This window comes from Notolepis coatsorum, assembly GCF_963971535.1.
Source record: "Notolepis coatsorum genome assembly, chromosome: 16".
Taxonomy (NCBI): Eukaryota; Metazoa; Chordata; class Actinopteri; order Aulopiformes; family Paralepididae; genus Notolepis; species Notolepis coatsorum.
The window spans coordinates 18,344,940-18,367,656 of record NC_140180.1 but is presented as its reverse complement, the minus strand read 5'-3'; the positions used below and the strand labels follow the sequence as shown (position 1 = coordinate 18,367,656).

Sequence of the window (22,717 nt, the reverse complement as noted above, 5' to 3'; positions counted from 1 at the left end):
GACGGAAAGAAGGAGGCGTGTCTTCGCTCGTCAACACACCGTCGTCACTTCCGGCTCCAAGACAACGCTAGCTGTCCGCCGGAAATTTACAAGAAGAAGAAGGAGAAGAACGCTAGCTGTCAAAGAAGCTAACAGGAGCAGCTGTACCATAACCCCGTGCTATAATCTCTCAAAGTGTTAGTTAAAGGTGTCTCTAATTTGTTCTCAAGTGTTAGCCGTGTATCTGTGGGGAACACTTCACTTCAAAACATTCGTGTGGAAGGAAGTCAAGCCGAAGAAGAACACGTTTTCTCTTCTGGCTGGTGTTCTTCTTTGTCGAGACACCGCACTGCAGGTCAGTGTGTGGGTCGCGGTCCTCCCGACGTGACGTGAGACGTTCAGTTTCTCGCACCTTTCAAAGACGTCTGGCTCTACTATACCACACAGTGATCACAGGATGCCTTGTCACAATCAACAACTGAACAGTGTCAGCAGTGGACAAGAGCACCCCATGAAGCAGGTTCGGTTCGCGAGCAACAACAGCAGCAGTAGTAGTAGTAGTGGTAGTAGTAGTGGTGCTGATGCACCTGCAGTGGTCTCCAACACTGAAGCTAGTGATGTCAGCCTGCAGCCTTCGAGCCTAGATGGCTTGGGGCCCCAGTTGAAGCTGCTCCCTCTAAACGACCAGATTCGTGAATTGCAGACGATAATCAGAGACAAGTGAGTCCATGGTTACAGTACTATATACCTGTATGTCCCTATGCCATAAATGTGTTGATTGATTGATTGAAAACTTTATTAACAGATTGCAGAATGGGTACAATACAGTACAGCTCAATACACACAATTGTTAAGGGGATGCAGACCTGAGAAATACTTTCGTCTTGTTTACATCAGGGTCCCCCATTTTCAATTAATCAGGACATATATGACATACATGACATACAGATAGTCAGTACTGCTACATCTATACATTTATGACATACCAGATTTGCAAATACAGTACTGTTTGTGATACAGAAGGAGTCAAGAAAAGGGAGTATATACATTTGACGTAGAAACTGTACATTGGAGGAGGTTGGGTGGGGGGGGTTGGGTACATTGGGATATTGACAACCATACTGGGTAATTTACATTGGGGGGGGGGGGGAGACACACTGTATAAACAAGCAAAACTGTACATTGAGGGGGGGGAGGAGACACTGTACAAACAAACAAAATTGTACATTGGACTATTGACAACCATACTAGGTAAATGACTGTACATTGGAGGGGGTTGGGTTAGGATATTTACAGGGGCCAGTTTTGAATTGCAGTCTCCCGTAGGTGTCCCTTGAGAGAGGTTTTGAAAGTGGGTAGTGATCCACATTCCTTTACAGCTTTGGGTAGGGCGTTCCACATTGATGTGGCATAATTGCGAAACGTGTTTAGTCCCTTATTTGAGCCGAATCTGGGTTTAACATGATTTGTGGAGCTCCCTCTGGTGTTGTGATCGTGGTATTCACTGACCTTTGGGAAGTATTTTGACATGTACATGGGTACCTTGGTCGTGTAGTGTATCTTGTAGACCAGGCCCATTGCAAGTTGCTGTACTCTGTCGTCTACTCTAAGCCATCCTAGGTTGTCAAAGTGGGCAGGGGTGAGGTGGGTTCTAGGAGTAAGGTCAAGCAGTAGTCTGACCAGTTTGTTTTGAGATGTTTGTAATTTTGTTTTTAGCGCCTTTGAGGTGCTTTGGTACCATGAGGTGCAAGCATAGTCGTAGTACCCTTGAATGAGTGCTCCTGCCAGAGTCTTCAGGGTATTCTTGTTTACCAGAGAGGAGATCCGGTACAAGAATCGAGTTCGTTGGTTGACTTTTTTTATTACATTGGATGCCATTTTGTCACAGGAGAGATTAGCCTCTAGGATGGAACCCAGGTAGGTAATTTCATCTTTCCTTGTGACAATATTGTCACCCACTGTAACCGAGAAGCCGTCGGTCTTGCTGAGTTTGTTATTTGAACCGAAGAGAATGGACTCTGTTTTGCCCATGTGTAATGATAGTTTGTTATCAGCGAGCCATATGCAGATTCTGCCTAGTTCCGAGCTGAGGGTTTTTTCAACCTGTAACTTGTTCTTGTCAGAGACCAGCAGGGCTGAGTCGTCCGCAAACAGGAACAAGTTGCAGTCACAAGCTGACGACATGTCATTTGCATAAATTAGGAACAGTAGCGGTCCTAGTATGCTTCCTTGTGGAACACCACAGCTCACTGTGAGGGGGGGGGATAGGGTACCGTTTACCTCCACCATCTGTTCCCTCCCCTCAAGGTAGGATTGCATCCAGCTCACTGATAGACTATCAAAACCAATTGCTTTTAGCTTGTCAATCAGAATGGAGTGATTGACCGTGTCAAAGGCCTTTTGTAGGTCCAGCATGACCATGCCGCAGTATTTGCCTGCATCCACCTCTTGTTTGATGTGGTCATTCAAATAGAGAAGGCATGTGTCAGTGGAGTGGGATGTTCTGAAGCCAGATTGGAATTCGTAGATTAGATTTTTTTCCGCTAGGTACTTTTCGACCTGTTCATAGACAATTTTTTCCATGACTTTCGAGATGGAGGTGAGAATAGAAACAGGGCGGTAGTTGCCTGGGTCTAATTTGCTGCCCTTTTTGTGCAGAGGGGTCACCCTCGCAATTTTGAAGTCCTTGGGGACGTGTCCCTGTTTTATGGAGAGGTTTATTATGTGTGTGATGATTGGGGTGATGGCGGCTGCTGAGTCTCTGAGGAATTTGGAGGGGATGTTGTCATGGCCAGTGGCCTTGTTAGGTTGGAGGGCGCTCAGTTTATTGAGTAGGCTCATCTGTTGTTACCATTTCCAGCTTGAAGTCGTCCTTGCGGACCCCTAGGTTTTTGTAGTAAGCTACTATGTGTTCTACCCCATAACGCCCTGAGTGGGAGGGTAGTTTGTTTACCAGTGTTGTGGCTATGTTTGTGAAGAAAATGTTTAAGTAATTGGCTACATCCAGCTTGTCTGTGATGAGCGTGTTGTCCGTTTTTATGTTTATGTTTGAGAATCTGGTTTTGAGTTTTTTACTGCATCCTAGTTGATTATTGAGTAATTTCCAAAGTTCACATGGTTTGTTTTTGTTTTCCTCAGTTTTGTCATTGATGAAATTCTTTTTTGCAGTTTTGATCATGGAGTTTACGTCGTTTCTTAGTCTGTTTCTTTCTAGTTTGAGTTCAGTCACGTGGGCTTGGAGTTCACTGCTCGTGCTTTTAGTAAGCTTTGACTGACTTTTACGAAACTCAGAGCTCATGTCATGTATGTTGTGTATGTCATAAATGTCACTATGAATTGAAAATGGGGGACCCTGATGTAAACAAGACAAACGTCTTTCTCTGGGCCCTATTCCCCGTACCTGGTTCAACTAAGTCGATCAAGAGTCCCATTATCCAGCTTCAGTTAACCCGATGTTTGAAGCCGGGATTTTCATGTTCCTCGAAGGTGGATTCAGTCTCGTTAACTAGAACCAGACTTGAGACCCAGGATAAGTGCGCGCGGCCGCTTCAGTTGAAAAGCCATCACGTATCGATAGCAGAGATCCTGATTTTTTAACGGCATTGATTGATTAATTGATTTAAAACTTTATTAACAGATTGCATTACGGCTCAATCGCCTCGCCGACAAGTTAAATGCGTTATCTATAGGCTAATTTTAAGTCCCTCATTACCCCAATCAATCAGATTATATTTCTTTAAACTTGCCTGCTGGCAGTAGGTTTATGGAATGGATAATCAAATGAGATCTTGCTAGCGAAAATAATTAGTTAAACTGTTATACGGAATAAGGACACGGCTCTCTTACCCATTGATTGATGTATGGTGGATCTTTTACTTATCTACACTGTGGTGTAACGGTGTCTGCTTTTGACTTTCACACAGGCGGCCCGGGTTCGAATCCCACTTCTCCTAGTCTTTTCCTTCTTTTTGCAATGTAGGAATAATTCAATTTGGTGCACGTTGAGAGCTATATAAAGAATGACATCCTCAATGCATGTAGATTTATAATATTTTAACTTAAAACTAGGCTACTTCTGCGTATAATCATTAATATTATATTCCAAAAAATTATATTGGAAACACGGGGTTTCGAACACCGGTCGCCCGGTTGCCAGGATTGTGCACTACCGCTGCGCCACTGTGCCAGATGGGATAAATTCATTGTTTATACATTAATGAACGAGAGACCCGTGTTTAGAATATTCTTTATTTTGAATGAAGTTTTATCTCTTTATTCTCATTCATTAATGTGACGTCAACGGCTCATTCAATTTCTCAAATCCGTCAAACAGCGCATCTCATCAGACATTTTAATCCCAGTTACAATATCACACAAAATCCACAATCCACGCATAGACACTTCAATTTTATGCTTGAATGAAACAAAATCCAGGCGCTCCTCTCCTTCCTCGCTCCTCATCCACAGCGGAGAATATGAAAGGAATCGGAGCCAAACGAGCGATAGGTTTCAATCATTAAGGATATCCCCGCGGGATTCACATTTGCAATGCTGCGCGTTGTTAAAATAACCACATAATGTGTACATCGCACAGAGCGAGCGCCACGGTATAATATAACGTGCATTATTTAGGACAAAGTGAATTTAGTATCAGCATTTTGGGTCTATTTTACATTTCAAAAGCCCCCTCTGGAAGAATGGAGCACAAAAACGTAATTCAGAATGGTATAATGCAGATCGTAGACTGTGGGAATAATTTCAGGAAACGGGCTGTCACTTCTTTGCGGGGGCGTGGCTATGGTTCATCCGGCTAACTTGAACTTAAACCCTGCTCTCGACCAGGCTCAAACTTTTTGATCTGTTGTCATGGTGATTTAGACAATCCAGCTTCGGGGAATGGGAAAGTCCGGCTTAAGTCAGACTTGACCGAAAGTTATCCGGCTAACTCAGTTATCCAGGTACGGGGAACGGGGCCCTGGTCTGCATCCCCTTAACAATTGTGTGTATTGAGCTGTACTGTATTGTACCCATTCTGCAATCTGTTAAATAAAGTTTTCATTCATTCATTGGTCTTGGTTTTAGTCTATTGTGACTTGTGTTGTGTCTGTGTGGTATGTAAATACAAATCCTCCTGATGGTAAATAAAGTAGCATCTAGTTAACCTAATTGTCAATTAGTGTTAATTAATTACAAGTATTTATCCACGGTTCGCAGGACGACCAGCAGAGGGGATTTTGTGTTCTGCGCTGACCGACTGGTAAGATCAGGACTTAATCCCAACATGCAAGTTGTGCCTGTTTTTTTTATAGATATTCTAGCAATTGTTTAAATCTCTATTTATCAACAGATCAGGCTGGTGGTGGAAGAGGGGTTGAATCAACTCCCCTACTCCGAATGTACTGTGACCACTCCAACTGGTGAGTCTCTCCCGGCACTAATACAACACGCAAAGTGTAGAGCTTACAACATACTATGTGTAGTTTTGAACAATAGCATACATCATGAGCGCTGCTTGTAATAAGTACAAAAGCTCTATTTAGCTCTATTTTAGCCCTATTTTAGCTCCTTTTTTTTTTTATCCCTATGTATTTGTCCATCTTGTTTTTAACACATACTAATAAGTGTATGTTATGTATTAACTGTTTTCATTAACTGTTTTTACTGTTTTTAATTTGCTGTTATGCTGTGATGGACATCTGCATCTCCCCTCGGGGATAAATAAAGGTTTTCAATTCAAAATGAGAAACTGTTGCGGGTAAATAATAATCCATCTCTGCAGCATTCAAAAGGCTTCAGGAAAAGATTTAAAAAGTGACATAATCATCCATGCTACTGTAGTCGCCCTCCACGCCATGATATCAGTCATTTCAAGTCGTCACTCATTCCCACGTCAATAGACCTGTTCGCTTTATACAAACATACCGTGTCCGAGCCAATCAGCAATACCAACTGAGTCATGTGACTAAGTTGCCTCCTACCTGCGCAAGCTGCTGCGCTAAAAAAGCACAACAGGGTTCTATGGAAAAGTTGTTTCAAACAAACGGCTGGATGTCATTTAGCCAAATCAGCATGGCTGTGAGTGAGTCTTTCACCTTTTACATATCTAGCTTTGGCATGGATTGATTGTTTAGATCGCTAGCATGGCTAACAAATGCAAATATATTGTAGTCTGCCCTGTTGTACTGACCAGGATTACGTTCCTTTTGCCCGGCTTGATGCATGCGCACACAGAGTTTGACGTAGACAGCGAACAGGTCTATTGGAGGTCTCCCCTGACCCCCTCATTTGTCTCCTGCAGTATCTCATGGAAACTTGTCCTTTCTTCATCTCCTCACTTCAAAGTTTCCTCAGTTAACATTAGCCCAACATTACGCATCACGCATAACAGCAGAGCTTTCAACACTATGCACAATGAATGTCTTACCTATAGTGTCACAATACCAAAATGTTGACTTTGATACAGATACCAGCCTAAGTGTCACGATACCATGGCAAAAACCTAAAATATCAGGAAAAGTAATGGAATATGAATATTAGATGACAGAACATGGAAAACTCTTCATACTAATTATCTTTATTAATCATATGTTAACATTGTAGAAACTTAAATAATACAATTATTCTGTTACAGCTGCTGAGCTATATACTGTAGCTAATCTCCATTTGTTATCTCGCCACTACACACTATGTTAGTGCTTGTGCCAGCACAGGAGATATCATTATGAAATATAAGTATATATATATATATACATACTGTATGTAAATCAATATTTTCCTTTTGAATAAAATAGGCTCAGGAATCAGGATTGTTAGCCTAATTCATGTCAAAAGGAGTAGCCTATAGCAAATGTACACACACACACCCACTACACAAATCGTGCGCTCTCTCATACTGTACACAGTACACACACACACACACTGCTCCGGTCACACACCCACTCAACTCATAGAAAATACGCCATCCTCCTCAGAACAGAGACATTTTGCTTTGATGTTGCTGACGGCAGAGGCCGTGCGAGCAGGGATTGTTGGAAGAACCTTGAGCAGTGTTCCTAGCTAAGTTAACCCTTTCACTACCACACTACAGAAGGTTAACCTTTCACTACCACACTACAACACTTAACCGCCTGTAGTGAAAGGTTAACCTTTTGTAGTATGGCAGTGACGGGGTTAACCGTCTGTAGTGTGGTAGTCAAAGTGTTAACCCTTTGTAGTGTGGTAGTGAAAGGGTTAACCTTATGTAGCGTGGTAGTCAAAGTGTTAACCCATTGTAGTGTGGTAGTGAAAGGGTTAACCTTCTGTAGTGTGGTAGTCAAAGCGTTAACCCTTTTGTAGTGTGGTAGTGAAAGGGTTAACCTTCTGTACTGTGGTAGTGAAGGGGTTAACCTTCTTTATTACATGGCGTTTTAACATTCACCGAAATGCTTGATTGTGATTGGTCAATAGCGCTCGTCAGAGGTCCGTTATTACTCGACAACGGACCTCTGCCGAGCAATAATGACCGCTGTGCGCAGCTGTTCGCAATCAAGCCCACTGACATCAGTGCAATCAGACACTGCCGGCTGCCGGGGAAGCTGCCGGCGATGACAGGGCGGAGCGACAGAACAGAACTGCGTCTGCATTTGATCTCGTCTTGTCGATGGTGTAAAATGAAGTATATTGTTAGTAAGTTAGCCATGTAATAAGCGGGATAATGTATAGCTATACTCGGTCATTGTCGCAAAATAATTGACCTTCACTACGTTTAGAGAACACCTCGGCGAGGCGCCTCGGTATTCTAAACTCCGTGTCGGTCAATTATTTTGCGACAATGACCTCGTAGCTATACATTATCCCTTACGTAGTGTGGTAGTGAAAGGGTTAATGTCGCCATGGTGTTTCAGCTGGATTCTCATCTGGGCCACTTCTTGGTCGTCTCTCTCTGTCGGGTCAGCATGAGTTCTCTATCTGGGCCTCGGGGCCTGGCTGGCATTTTTCTTAGTTTTTGCAACGTTTTTTTCAACGCAGTCAATCTGGTGCTTGTGTCAGGCAGTCTATCACAATGTCACAGCATGGTAAATCACAACGTTTTAGTAAAAGAAACGCACCGTTTTACTTTTCTTTTATATGTATTAATTTATAATACGTTAAGAACAGTGCACTACAATAAATAATGAATTCTGTGTCACAAAAAAGTCCTTGCTGAGGCACAGTAAGTCTGTTCTGTTTAACTCATCATGAGCTCTCCTTTTTGCACGCTGCCACTCACACAGCTGCATGCGAGGGAGGCGGGAGCAATAGAAAGGGCAAAAAGTGGGCGGCTACGTGGCGTAGTGGGCAAGGCGCTCGCCACAAATGCGGAGACGCTGGGCTCGCCTGTTCAAGCCCAGCGCTCCACATTGCTTTCAGTTTAGCTGGTCGTCCGTACTAATACACATTGGCCGTATTAGGGGGTGGGAAACTGATGGGTGGGGATCGGGGCGTTGTGGACAGCGACTCCTACAGGTTGGTTGGTGCGCCTGCGCAGTAGAATCAGGAAGTGTCGGGGGCAGCGTGAGCCTCCCACGCGTTACTCCTCGCCACTGAGAGATCGAGCTGCGCAGGTGAAAAGATGCGACTGCTGTTACCTCAAGTACCGGAGGGGACTTGTGCTATGTATGACTTAGTCCACATTGCATCCAGCTTGTGGGAGGCAAGAAACAGCGTTCGTGACGGGGGAGGGTTGAATTGGATGATACGAAATTGGGATGGGAGAAAAATATTAAAAAAATGGGAGAAAAGTGGACAAAAAAAAAAAAGGGGCGAAAAGTATTTGGCTTAACTATTTGCAGCTTCAGAATCCAGACAATCACACAAACATTTTGAAGTGTAATATGCCTTCCTCTCTTCAAAAGTGTAGGAGAGGTGACGAATTAGAAACACAAAATTGATTCTGTCATTTCCTGCTTCAAGTTAGAGTGTGTGGCTCCATTGGTCTCAATGGAGGGGGGGGGGTCGTCGTTCAACCTGTCACAGGGTGACAAATATACATCAGACTCAGAGCTTCGTTTTTTATTTTATTTTACGAGTCCCAAGAGTCATGTGAATGTTTTTATATATACTATGTATATGAGTTGTGAAAATTGTGCAGAAGACCAAAAGTGTACCTTGCATGCTGCAATCCAAAAATAAGAATAATAATTAAACCATGGGGTGTTTTGAACTCTGCATGAGCCAGGGAATCCATTGCTACAGTTCAAAAGTTGGTGGCACTAGAGTGCACAAGTTCTCAACGTGCCACTTGGTGACAAAGATCACGTGAGGGTCCCTAAACAGTCTGCCAAATGTGGTTTTGATACATTAAAGCATTTTTTATTTATTTTTATTTATCTTTTCCCCCCTTCTTTTTCCGTTTTTCTCCCCTCCCAATGTTAGTCGTTATGCCAATTCCCAATCCCCTTCCTGGTCGTTTCGCACTCTACCCCCTACCGTCGGTCTGGGAGGGCGGAGACTATCACATGCTTCCTCCGACACATGTCTACCCAGCCCACCACTTCTTTTCACCTGGCAGCACGGACTCTCACTGGGAGAGTGTAACGTGTGGAAGGTCACACTACCTCCCTCCAGATCCTTCCCTCGCTGTGCAGGCGCTCTGACCGAACTGTAGGAGTCGCTGTTTACAATGACCCGGACCCACCCACCGGCTTCCCTCCCGCTGACTCTGCCAATCGAGCCAGTATGACGGCCGGCCAAGCCGGAGGCAACGCTGACAGCCGGATTCGATACCAGTGTCTCTTGCGTTGGTGACGAGCGCTTAGTCCGCTGTGCCACCCAGCCGCCACATTAAAGCATTTCTGAGACATGACTCAACTTCCTGTTTGGCGGCTTTGTCACCAAATTCAATTGGCTGTCAAAAGCGAATGCATTGGAAAATCAAAAACAAAAGTCATTCAGACATTGTTTTTTTTGTAAGAACGAGAGTCTACAGATTATGTGTACCACCTTTCGTGCAGATTGGGGAAAATATAATAATAAGTTAATAATAAGCATTTTAAGTGTTTTTCGCAAAATGACGGCAATCCAATATAGCGGCAAATGACGTCATAGGGTGTGCTGAACTCGACTTGAGCCAAGGATTCCAATGGTACCTTATTTTTGAAAATCTGACTCGCGCTTCAAAAGTTGTGTGCATAAATGCACCTCCAACTTTGACACGTTGGTGGCGCTAGAGTGTTGGACATGGGACTTGGTGACAGAGGTCAGTGGACTGTCCCGAATCAGTCTGCCAATTTTTCATTTCAATTTTCATAACTTTCTGCCATACGGTTCTATGGGCTGCTATAGACTCCAATGGCAGAAGAATAAGAAGAAGAAACGGTACAATCCCTCAAGGTGGCTTACGCAGCCCAATAAGCAAGGGTGTAGATTTTATCTGGAAAGTGATGGGGATGCTAACTACAGTATGTGTAGTTTTCAAGTGATTTGAACAATAGCATACAAAATGGGAAACTGTTGCGGTTAAATAATAATCCGTCTTGACATTCAAAAGGTCTCAGGAAAATATTTCAAAAGTGACAATCATCCATGCTAGTTGCCCTCCACGCTATGATTATCATTTCAAGCCATCACTCATTCCCAGGGAGGTCTGATTAAAGGATCACACTCTCCCTCTCATTCGTACTCCTACAGTATCTCATGGAGACTTGTCCTTCCTTCATCTCCTCACGTCAAAGTTTCCTAGACGGAAAGTTGGCCAGGTTACTTCAGCCGGTGGATTGATTATGCGCAATTACATACCTCTCATGTGTCATCATAATTCCAGTACCACACATGTCTCACGGTCTCCCATGGCGATGGGAGATTCAACGGGTATACAGAGCAGTGGCCCAGAGAAAGGAAGTGGCTGAAAACAAAGCATCAATCATGAGACGTTTATACGGGAACGCGAGGGGAGTTAACCCTTTGTGGAGCCAATGGGCGACGGTATTTGATACGAACGCCTAATGCAATTAATATCAAATTTGCGGGGACACATCCCTACCATAAATCACATCCCATGCAAATAAGGGTTTCTGTCCGTAACGTGAATCGCATTGAAACTCCCATCAGTGATATCATATTTAAAGGAACACGCCAACATTTTGGGAAATTAGCTTATCGTCTTCTCCAGAGAGAGAGACAAGAAGATGGATACCAGTTTCCTCTCTGTGCGTTCAGTATAAAAGCTATCTTGGCTGCACATTAGCCTAGCTTAGCACAATGAATGGAAGCGGACAGTGCCGGTTAGCCTTCAGGAGAGGTGTTAGTTGGACAATGCATAGGCTAAACGGCACTGTCTGCTTCCATTCATTGTGCAGCCAGGTACCTGTATCACTGTACATATTATATTACAACTCTGATTAGCACTACACTCTGTAGTACTAATTTATCTTATTTTATACCCAGTTTAATCACCTGTACATTGTATATTACGATTGCACTTTACTGGTACATTTTTGCACTCTGGTTGGACGACAAACTTCTTTTCGCTGTACTGTACTGCTGTATAATGACAATACATTTGAATCGAATCTAATCTAATGTGCGGCCCTAGACATAGCTAGTATAAATTGGCCATTAGGGGGGGGTTCAGAACACGTCTTCACTGCTCCTGCACCGTTCTTTCCCCGCAGGGTACAAGTATGAGGGTGTCAAGTTCGAGAGAGGTAACTGTGGAGTCAGCATCATGAGAAGTGGTAAGTCACTGGCAGAGGAGGAACCTGTCGTATCATTGTCACAAATGAGGTTCTCCCCTGTATTACATGTATTATATCATACCTTCAGGTGTGGATGTACTACATGCAGACTGTGCACACACACACACACACATACAGTAGTCGGCTGTGTCATTGTGTGTGTTTCTATCAAGCAAGCAGACACCTTTCTGACATTGATTGGCCAATCAGGAGGAAGGAACCGGTCACGTGGTACAGCCGAGGCCTCTAGTGTATATTATTCTCTGTTAGCAGTGTCTCAGAGGGCTGAGGTGATGGTCTAATTCAACTGACGAGGACATTCCATAATGGAGTCTTTCTGTAGTAATGGGCCTTTTCTAACATAATCATTTTAAATAGGCCCCTTTTGTATTTCCTGTTATGTGTGTTATTACAGTTTCTGACGGGGAAATAAACGGGGACCGAAGCTGTTCCCCTAGCAACGGAATAGCAACAGAATACTTCTGAAAAGGTTTATGCAGTTGTAATACAATCCATGTGATGGTAATTGAAGCCTTGTTCGGCATGGCTTCCAGCATGGCTGCCTTTACCCAGTGGTACCCACTTTAAAGAGAAAACACCTAATTTCTGTGCAGTGGACCAGTAGGTAAAATACTGGAAATGCATGATATTACTGGGATCCACTAATGGGACCCAAAATAATTTTAGTTTTTGTATTTCTCATATATGAACACATAGCAACCGTTGTCATTGCCATGTACAAAATAATGGTTGCTATGTTACAGGCAGCAGAACTACACATTCCGTGCAAGACCTCTATCGCTAAACCTTAACCTCAAGTTTATTTATAATTATTATAATAATAATAATAATAATAATAATAATAATAATAATAATAATAATAATAATACACTTTATTTGTATAGCACCTTTCATACAGAAACTGCAGCTCAAAGTGCTCCACAACAGAAAAAAGACAGGCATAAAATGAGCGCATAAAGTGCAGACATATAAAATCAGTTTTTCACATTAGGATATAACATCCCAACATATGGTTTGATTCAGTTTTAAATAGACAGAGTAAAATAGTGCAATAGTGCAATAAAATAGTTCTAGATTACTGTTCAACAGTTCATATTTGTCACATATAAGGCACACGTACATTACAGTGAAATGCTTGGTTCTGTATGAGTCCCCTGAGAGTGTGCTTCATACAGAAAAAGTGTAAAAGACCAAACACTACACAAAATATATCAAGGTAAAATGTACAAATTATGTAAATAAAAAATTTACAAAACCTATTGCAAGTTATGTTAGACCAGAGGATCCGGGATGGTAAGGCCTCTTAAAAACATGCTACTGTTCTATGGAGAATATGAGGGTAGCCTTCGGGGAGAGGTGTTAGTTGGACAATGTTGGCGTGTTCTTTTAAGACATGTCCTTGTCCCCCCCCCCGCAGGTGAGGCCATGGAGCAGGGCCTCCGAGACTGCTGCCGGTCCATCCGCATCGGCAAGATCCTCATCCAGAGCGACGAGGAGACCCAGAAGGCCAAGGTCTACTACGCCAAGTTCCCTCCGGACGTCTACAGGAGAAAAGTCCTGCTGATGTACCCCATCCTCAGTAAGTGGCGGGGAGAGGAGAGGTCCGCACTGGACGCACCACCACCGCGGGTTGGAAACCTTTCAATTAGAATTCGAGACGAATGGTAAATGGGCTGCATTTTTATAGAGTGCTTTCATCCAACGCGCTTTACAATTTGTTCCTCACATTCACACACCGACGGCAGAGGAGACCCTGCAAGGGAGCTCATCGGTCGTTAGGGGGTTAAGTGGCTCGCTCAAGGACACTTCGACAAGGGAATCGAACCGGGAACCTTCCGATTATCAGACGACCGCTCTACCAACTCTCCACCTGCTCTCCACAATGTATTTTCTTTTTTATATAGTTGACCACCTCTCTCTTGGTCCCCATTTTCCTATCATGCAAGCCCATTCACCCTCTGATGATAATTATAGCTCTCTGGGAAATTATACACTGTATGCAAGCTAGCCAGCAAGCTGCTGAATAGCAATAATGAAGGCCTCCAAAAATAGTTTTTGTAATAGCCATTACCTCCCTGTCACAAAGCAGCAGCATTTTCATTTTCATTTGTACTGTTCTTCAGTCAAGAAGTACGAAGCTAGGTAAAAAGACCACTTTGTCATGTCAAAATGATGGCAGCCAGGTATGGTTAGAATTATAAATGCATATCGCAGAGGGTATCAGAGTTTATCATAGCCAAATGTGAGGAAATGATGAGTAAAAATGTTTATCATCAACGGCGGGTACTTTTCCACAAGGAACATGATGGTAGCGTCAGTTTTCCCACGCAACCCCAGGAACACCGGTCGGCAGGCCAAAATAATCTGATTGGTTAGGATTCAGGCCACCTTTAGAATTTGGAATGTCTGATTACAGGGCCTGGGAGAGTCAGAGACTGGATATGAAGAGAATGTCACCAAATATTACCAAAATCGTTTGCCTACCCCACCTTCAAAGGTCCCATGTTGTAGTCCTTTTCAATAAGTTAAATAGGTCTTTGAGGTCCCCTAAACATGTTTTAGTTTTTTTCCAGAAAAAAAAACAAAAACACTTAGATTATGCACTCTAGCATGCCTCAATGTTAGCCTAGTTATTGCATGCCTCAATTCTAGCATTCTAGTTGGCCTCTGTTTCAGACCTGTTCTCAACAGGCTGTTTCTATGTCTAACGAACAAGGTGCCTTGATCGTACAAATATGATAATTATCATACTATTTATGCTGTACAGGCCTGTACCGTCAAATGAAATTCAGATCAATCTGTCAAACTAGGCGTTGCAGATCAAATACGACTCGATATCCAGCAATATAATTTCAAACTTACCACAGAAAACCTTTCAGAAACATATTTTAGGTTCCACTTAAAGTATAAAAGAGAAATGTTTACAAGCAAGCCGCCATTTTGTACACGCATTGTACGCATTCTGTACTCGTGCACATACGAGTCAAGGACACGCATTGCAATGAGCTTTTTCGTGTGACATTACATAAAGACGGAAGTCCAAATTACTTAACCCATTTAGACCTGAGGAGAGGAGAGAAGGTAGGGGAGGGGAAACGGGAGTGATAGGTTGGAGGAGGGTGGTTATGGGTAGGGACTAGGGAAGGTTAAATGCTAGGGAGAACAGGTAGGTTTTGAGACTGGATTTGAAGGTTTGATTTTGAGAGAAATATTAGTTCATATTTGGTTGTCATCAATTTTGACACCATAATTGGCCGGCCCACGATATCAGGGCACCATTATTTCATCATGATGTGATTAATTTGAAAGACAATGAACCATTATGAACTAGACTAGGCTGTCGGTGGCAGACAGCAGATCCCCAAACGGCCCAAATTCTCAATCCACCTTTTTTGCCCCTAATCCGAGCCATTGAGGAATAGTTTCATGTTTTTAGTTTCACGAGAATAGCGCCACCAAGAGGCAAGATGACTCTGAGTCAGGACTTCACAGGCCTCCTTCAGGGATGTGATTTCTCCGTTTTAACCGGATTTCAGTTTTTTAGGACCTAAAATCATGAGGGGAAAAAATCTAAAAAAAGAAAATAAGATTATTATATATTTTTTTTGGATTATTTTCCCACCTGGTCTAAGCGAAACGCGAAAGCAACATTTATCAGACCTGCTATTCTTGCATAACAGATTTTCATTGGCTATCGATAATGTCAGCAGTTTTGTTGAGTGGCGCGAGATGCTGTAAAGACGTCAACACTAGGAAACACACCAACACTGGATTGCTTTTGTAAAACTGACCATCCAGGGAAGGTTACTTGCAAGCAGTGCCCCAGTCTGCCACTCAACACTACTCAAGGGAGAACAAGCATTGTCCAGTTAATGTGAAGCTCTGTAGAAACATCAAACTCTCAAGCATGAAGTACAGAAGCCAACCTAGACATAACCAAGAAGCTGAGATGGAGAAATGTCACCACCTTCATTCTCAAAATTGACCTGAGAGCAAAAGAAAAGCAAGAGTCCATTAGTCCAACTGCAGCCCTTCGCAGTAGGCAAGACTTCCAGAGGAGGCGGTTACAGGAAATCTGGTTGCAAAGAAGAAAAGATAAGGTCCTAATGTTAGTGTTTGAGCCAGGATGACTTGGGAGGGGTCAAGATGACCCCCTTTAAAAAATGTTAGAGGGACACTGATCACACAGATATTTGATTCATTTTCTTTGTCCCTTTCCTCTCCCACCTTCCTCTTCCCTGTGAACAGTTCAATCTATACAAATAAAATGTGTTCATTCATTCAAATTGAGTGTCTATAAAAAATATATATATATATATTGTTTTGAAAATGTTCAGGTATTTCTTTTAAGGCGCAATCACATCCCTGCTCCTTGCTACTACAGTATAGGGCAAACATAATTGTCAAGTTAGGTGGAAATCGTACAGTGTGTTCACGAGTAACTAATCACTTCCTTCCTACCATGCGCTTTTTTCCGACATTTGATCTAAAAGATGTTGGGCCCCAGATTCCACACAGCAAGTTTGGTAAGAATCAGGTGAACAGGCCAGAGGGAGTAGGGGAAGTGTTTTTATATGGCAGACTTCATAGCTCCTTATGGCAAATCTGTTGTCCATGGGTAGACACATCTATGACTATGACTAAGGGATCAGGAGGTACTCTTCTGAAAATTTAAAGTATGGCCGATGGGGTCACCAAAGTTAAATGGGGTTCTTCCTCTAGTGGCCATGAATGTGCACCACAAATTTGAAAAGATTCTAATGAAAGCTATTCGAGATCCACAACTTTGACATTTTTAAGTTTGGCCTGATGGTGGCGCTAGAGGAAAGGTCACCAAAATCAACAGAGTCCTCCCTCTAGGGGTCATGACTGCACTGCAAATTTGAAAAGATTCAAATGAATGCTATCGTGCGTAGGATCTGCCGCCACGGCCGTCGGGGTAAATCCATAATATTCACAACTCTATCGTTCAGGGATAGAAGAATTATTGCCTTAGAGCCTGTGTCGACTGGGGACGTTTTATGAGTTGTCGGCTCCTTTCTGTCATTCATTTCTATGCTACAGACACGACAGGCGCGCTCCTTTTCCCAGCGCCGCGCCTCGCGTTTTAGCGCTCTCGGCGGCCAGCGTTTTTGGGCGGAGCGCTCCCAGTGCCTAAAGTTGAAACTAGTTCAACTTTGAGAGGAGCGGCGCTCATCAAGGTAACTTTTTTGACCGACCAATCAACATCGAGCAAGTGGCGGAGCCACGGCAGTCGCGAGACTCAGGAAACCGCTCTGAGCATGTATATTTTAGCTTTTCAAATCGGTCCGCCTTGAAAAAAACGTCCCCGGTGGACACAAAGCCTAAATGCTCTGTTATTAGACTTGCCCCTTCCACAGATGCCTTCAAATCTAGACTCAAAACCCACTTCTACCTACGGTATTAGCTTTTCCCGATGTTAACTGACTCATGCCGTTTTCCTGTGTGTTTGCTTGTGTGCCCTCCCGTAAAACTGAGATGTGATTGTTGTCTAGATGTATCTATGTGTATCTACCCTCTGTACAACACTTTGGTTGTCATGTTAAATGTGCTCTATAAATAAATCTGATTGATTGATTGTGTGTCTGCAGGCACGGGGAACACTGTGATCGAGGCAGTGAAGGTCCTGATAGAACATGGCGTCCAGCCCAAGCACATAATCCTGCTCAGCCTCTTCTCCACTCCTCACGGTATGTTCCTACTACTTTTCAAGTCGGGGGTTCCGAAATGAGATCCGATATTCTCCGTAGTGGCACCCAGTGTCATTGAAACGTGATGCAAACCTATCACTGCTGTTGTCATGTGGGGGGGACCCACCATAGGAAGGCATGCAGCCCATTTTGAGCCCTGCAGTGACCCACGTTTTTAAGAAACTGGGATGTAAAATGATTCTTTAATACTGTGTTTCAAGTTGTATAGTTGTTGTTACCTCGTCAGGCCTAACAAAAATAATGGTTGGTTTCAGGTTGCCGACCGACCCTGCCGATTTAGGTGCGACCCAATATATTTTATGAGTTTTTAAAAAAAAATATACATTAAAAAAAAAAAAAAAAATCGTTTTTTTTTTTTTTTAGAATAAAGTTTCATAGAAATCTTAGTCAAACATTTAGTATTATGGATATTAAACATGCTGGCAGAGTACATGCATCCATGTTGTTGTGAACATTTTAATTAAATAAAGAAATTCCCTATCCATAGTCGCCGTGGGAAAGAATAAAATAAAAAAATAAAATAAAATAAATTCCCTACCTACCATGGCCAAACTGACAACCAACCTGAAACCAACTATTATTTTTGTTAGGCCTCAGCATATAATGAATATGATGATGCCTTATTGATCGTACCTATTAAGTCCACCTTAAGAGATGAGGTAAAGGTGGATTTGGGGGAAAGGGGAGTAAACTCAATACCAAGATATTTTCCTAATGCTTTGTACACAGTGTTATTCCCTCTCTAACAAAATGTATCTATCGACATCGTCATGGCAATCGGAGCATAATGTAATAGTGACATCATGGAGGACACAATGTGAGGCGTGTTATACATGGGCCATGTGCTACATCATGCTAAAAAGGAAAGTTTTTGTAAAACAAACGTTCAACATTTATATTTGCCATTTCCACTCATGGCATAAATAGGCCGGTCTAACAATAAAAATGTAGTCTCATTCATTTGTTTCCTGGTTACACCTGGTCTAAATTCCATTACTCCTGCACACATCCTCCGCTATAATTTCCTTAATTTCCACACTGCAAACAGAAAATGTGCAATATCAAAAATCGTTCAGGGCCATTGTAGCCCTTCTCTCTATTACTATGTCTCTCGTTAACACTTTCTCTGCCAAGGACGCCTAAACTCGTCATTCCGCGCCATGCTCATTCTGCCAATGGCGCCGTAACACGTCATTGAGATCAATATTTCAAAAATCTGTGATCGCAATCATATTTCTCCCCCGGATATTATATTCGCTGATGACACTAATTTGTTTCTGTCACATAGAAATCCACTCGAGCTACAAGATCTACTCAATACAGAACTACAAAAAGTGGACACCTGGTTCAAATGCAACAAATTATCACTAAATCTCAGCAAAACAAATTTCATTATCTTCCACTCAAATCGGTTGCGCACACATCACATGTGCATACAAATAAATGGAAAGGAGCTGTCAAGAGTGGCGTCCACAACATTCCTGGGGGTCATCATCGATGAGTCACTCAACTTCAAATGCCACATGAAATACCTACAAACAAAACTGTCCAAATATGTTGGCTTATTCTGCAAAATACGTCATTTTCTTCCCTTGCCTGCCCTTCTCACTTTATACAAAACCCTGTTTGAACCCCTCATTAACTACTGTAACGTCATATGGTGCAACACATACCCCAGCCATCTCAAAAAACTAGAAAGCCTACAAAAGAGGGTACTACGAGTGCTGTCATGGTCCGGGTATAGAGCGCCCTCAAAGCCTCTTTTCCATCGCTTTGGTCTCCTGAGGCTCGCTGAATTTAACATTCATCAAAACGCATCAATTATGTATCAAGTTGTCAACAACATGAATCACAGACTGTCTGAGCTTGTCCCAGTCTGCCAACCACTGCACATCCACAACACAAGAAACAAGCATCTTATATCTGGCAAGAGGAGAAGGCTAAATTGTGCTAGCCTAAGCATAGCATGCAGGGGTCCACAGATCTGGAACAAGCTTGACGAAAATCTAAAAATGACTAATACCTTTAAAAAATCACTGAAAGAGGAACTGCTCAAATCATATCTCTAATTATAAAATTGTCTGTATTATGTACCTCTGTTATATGTCAGTTAGTAGGTAGGTGTGTAAACCTACCCACTTTTATTTTTTTTTTTTTTTTGTATTGTTTTGTTGTTTATATTCTGTTTGTATCTGTGTTCAGGCTCCCTTCAAAAGCTTTAAATAGCTTCTTGGGAGACCTGGCACATGCACACAATTTGCGACATTGTTATCACATGAGGATACTCGCATGTAAAATGTATCGTGTGTGTGTGTGAATAAATTCATTCATTCATTCATTGAGATCTACTGTTGATCCCCTCTCAACTCTCCCAACGGTTCAAGAGCGCCATCTGGTGGCCGATCGGCGGATCGCCCAAACCGGAAAACGGAAGCTGGTGCTCATTCCAATTCGGTCCCATCACTCGCTAATAGTCCCGGGACTCGAGCTAGACACAATGGATAGCAATCCGTTACCAATAACTCGATAAACAACATGATTTGGACGTATATACTATTATACAACCTGGAGATGGATCGCATATTTCAACATCCCATAATAGGAATATTTTTGCTCATCGCCCAACGCTACGAGGAAGCTATGATGAGTTTCAGCATTTTTTTTTAACGTGTTCGATACAAACTGCTCTAATGATCATATCACCCACACTAGATGAATCATCTAACGTTGGCCACGGAATTATAAACGACCCTTATTTTCCCTCACCGTCAAACAGGATGTCTTCATAAACTGATAAATAATAATGAACACAATAACTAATTAGATACAAACATTTCGACCCGAGACCTGCGTCGTGCGTGCGGTCAAAAACCATTGCCCTTTTCCGGGTCAAAACTCCTCCTACAGGTGTACCTGACGCTTAAATAAAAGAAGCGCCACCCCCTGGTCACATAAATCACTGCACATTAAGTCCATTTTGGCCGTTACAAGGGCTATAAATCACGTTCTGCAGAAAGCTGCAGAAAACGATAAAAACATACTTATACTTTAGACCGTATTTTTGTATGAATATGTGAATGAAAAAGTATAACGTTGCTACACCCTGAACAATAGATACTTGGGCCATAGTAATGTCAATTTAGCAATACAATTTAAAAAGTTATAGCCCTGCAAAGAAGGGGAACTTCTCCATAGACAAATAGAGCTGGCAGAGGATGGTATAATGATGTACATAAGCCTGGTGAAGAAAGTGTTAAAAGAACATGTCAACATTTTGGGAAATTAGCTTACCATCTTCTCCAGAGAGAGACAAGAAGATAGATACCAGTTTCCGTGCGTTCAGTAGAAAGCTATCTGGCTGCACGTTAGCCTACAGTTTAGCACAATGAATTGAAGCGGACATGTACATTTCCCAAAATGTTGGGGTGTTCGTTTAAGACTTGCTTGTCCACCGTAAAGGACATAATCTGGTTTTTGTCTTCCGTATTTAGGAGCAAAGTCAATCATCCAGGAGTTCCCGGACATCACCATCCTCACCACGGAGGTGCACCCAGTGGCCCCGACGCACTTCGGACAGAGATACTTCGGTACGGACTGACCTACCTCGACACGCGGGACCCTCTAGTGTTATTAGTTACCCTTTATTCAGTTGCCCTCATTGCTGTGCCAAACGCTCCTACTGTACCTATTCTCCAGAGGTTCCTACGCTGATGAGTGAAACCACTCAAGACGTATGTTGCCGCTTCTCTTTTGCTGTGTACACACAACCTTGGCTACAGACAAAATACTGAAAGGGAAAAAAAGTTATGTAGGCTTCACGTTGATTTGATTTTTATTTTGCATGATACATCCACTTTATCGGATCAATAAAATATTTATATGTTTGGTCACCAGTCACAATAGTAAAGTGAAGCAGTATTTATTTTTGAAGGTCAATGTGTTGAAAAGGAGGCTTCACAATCATTTACCTCAGAAAAGACCATTCGAGAGGGTTCGAGAGGGATCATAAGATAAAGATACTGTAGTATGCTTTAAAAACGTTTCACGTACAATAACAAGGAACAGGTGTGACTTGTCTCTTCCCTACGTTAAATAAATTATCTTTAACATTTTAAATAAAAACTAATAAAAGACACTGTTTGTTTCAGTAAATTCTTTCTTTTAAAATTCACTCGATGTTGATGGAACAACATATTACAGACACCGCCCAGGAAGGGGGGGGGTGCAGCTGCAAAACCAGAACTCAAGTGCACAGAAATTCCATCTGTCGAGATACAGTACTGTATATCAATAAATAAGACACCCACGACAACAACACTCAAACAACCACAACTCTCATCCCTCAACACGTCGCTTTCCAAAAAACACAATCATACTACAACAGATAACATGAAGATTTTGATGAATAACGGATATAAAATGTTTACTTGTGTGTGTATATATATATATATATATATATACACACGCACACACACTCAGTGCCCACCTTATTAGGTACACCTAATGAAGGCCACACTCTCGCTGTCGAGTGTGGCCACTTTATTAAAGTGTCCAGGTGGAGCTATTAAAGTGGCCACTGGGTGTGTGTATTGGGAGCACTCGACTTGTCGCGGGGGGGGGGGGACAATCAACTGCGAAAAGGTTTACGCGCTATAAACCTAACGAGGCGAGTCGAAGTGTTCTATACTGCAGTGCAGTTCTGATATGAGATGATCACTGTTCACTTAACGAGGCGAGTCGAAGTGTTCTATACTGCAGTTCTGATATGAGATGATCACTGTTCACCTAACGAGGCGAGTCGAAGTGTTCTCTACTGCAGTACGGTTCTGATATGAGATGATCACTGTTCACCTAACGAGGCGAGTCGAAGTGTTCTATACTGTAGTTCTGATATGAGATGGATCACTGTTCACCTAACGAGGCGAGTCGAAGTGTTCTCTACTGCAGTACGGTTCTGTAGTAAGCAGAGTGACGTACAGTTTGTTATCGAACGATCTCTCATGAAGGATAATCGATACATACGTTACACACACACACACACACACACACGAGTAGAAAATAACTGGACGACCTCTACCAACCAGTGGAAAAGGATTCACCAGTAACTCAATAGTTCGTTGAGCTACCTAAATCTGTAGAGAACAAAGGAATGGATAAAACACTTTATAATGCTCACAAATAATTTAGATTTACAGAGAGGGAGAAGACCGTCGCCAGTGATTTATGAAGTTTGAAGGATAAGGCCGCCATTCTTGCCTGGATGGGAGATCATACACAGTATATCAGACCCTT

General features: G+C 42.5%; 1 protein-coding gene across 1 annotated transcript; it reads left to right on the top strand.

The window, feature by feature from the left end:
- Positions 1-61: 61 nt before the first annotated feature.
- On the top strand, positions 62-21,560 carry uprt (uracil phosphoribosyltransferase (FUR1) homolog). Its single transcript, XM_084332303.1, has 7 exons — positions 62-699; positions 5,194-5,236; positions 5,327-5,396; positions 11,610-11,672; positions 13,111-13,272; positions 17,306-17,404; positions 20,917-21,560. The coding sequence occupies exons 1-7, from the start codon at positions 437-439 to the stop codon at positions 21,021-21,023; spliced, it is 807 nt and encodes a 268-aa protein (XP_084188429.1). The 5' UTR covers positions 62-436; the 3' UTR covers positions 21,024-21,560.
- Positions 21,561-22,717: the final 1,157 nt, after the last annotated feature.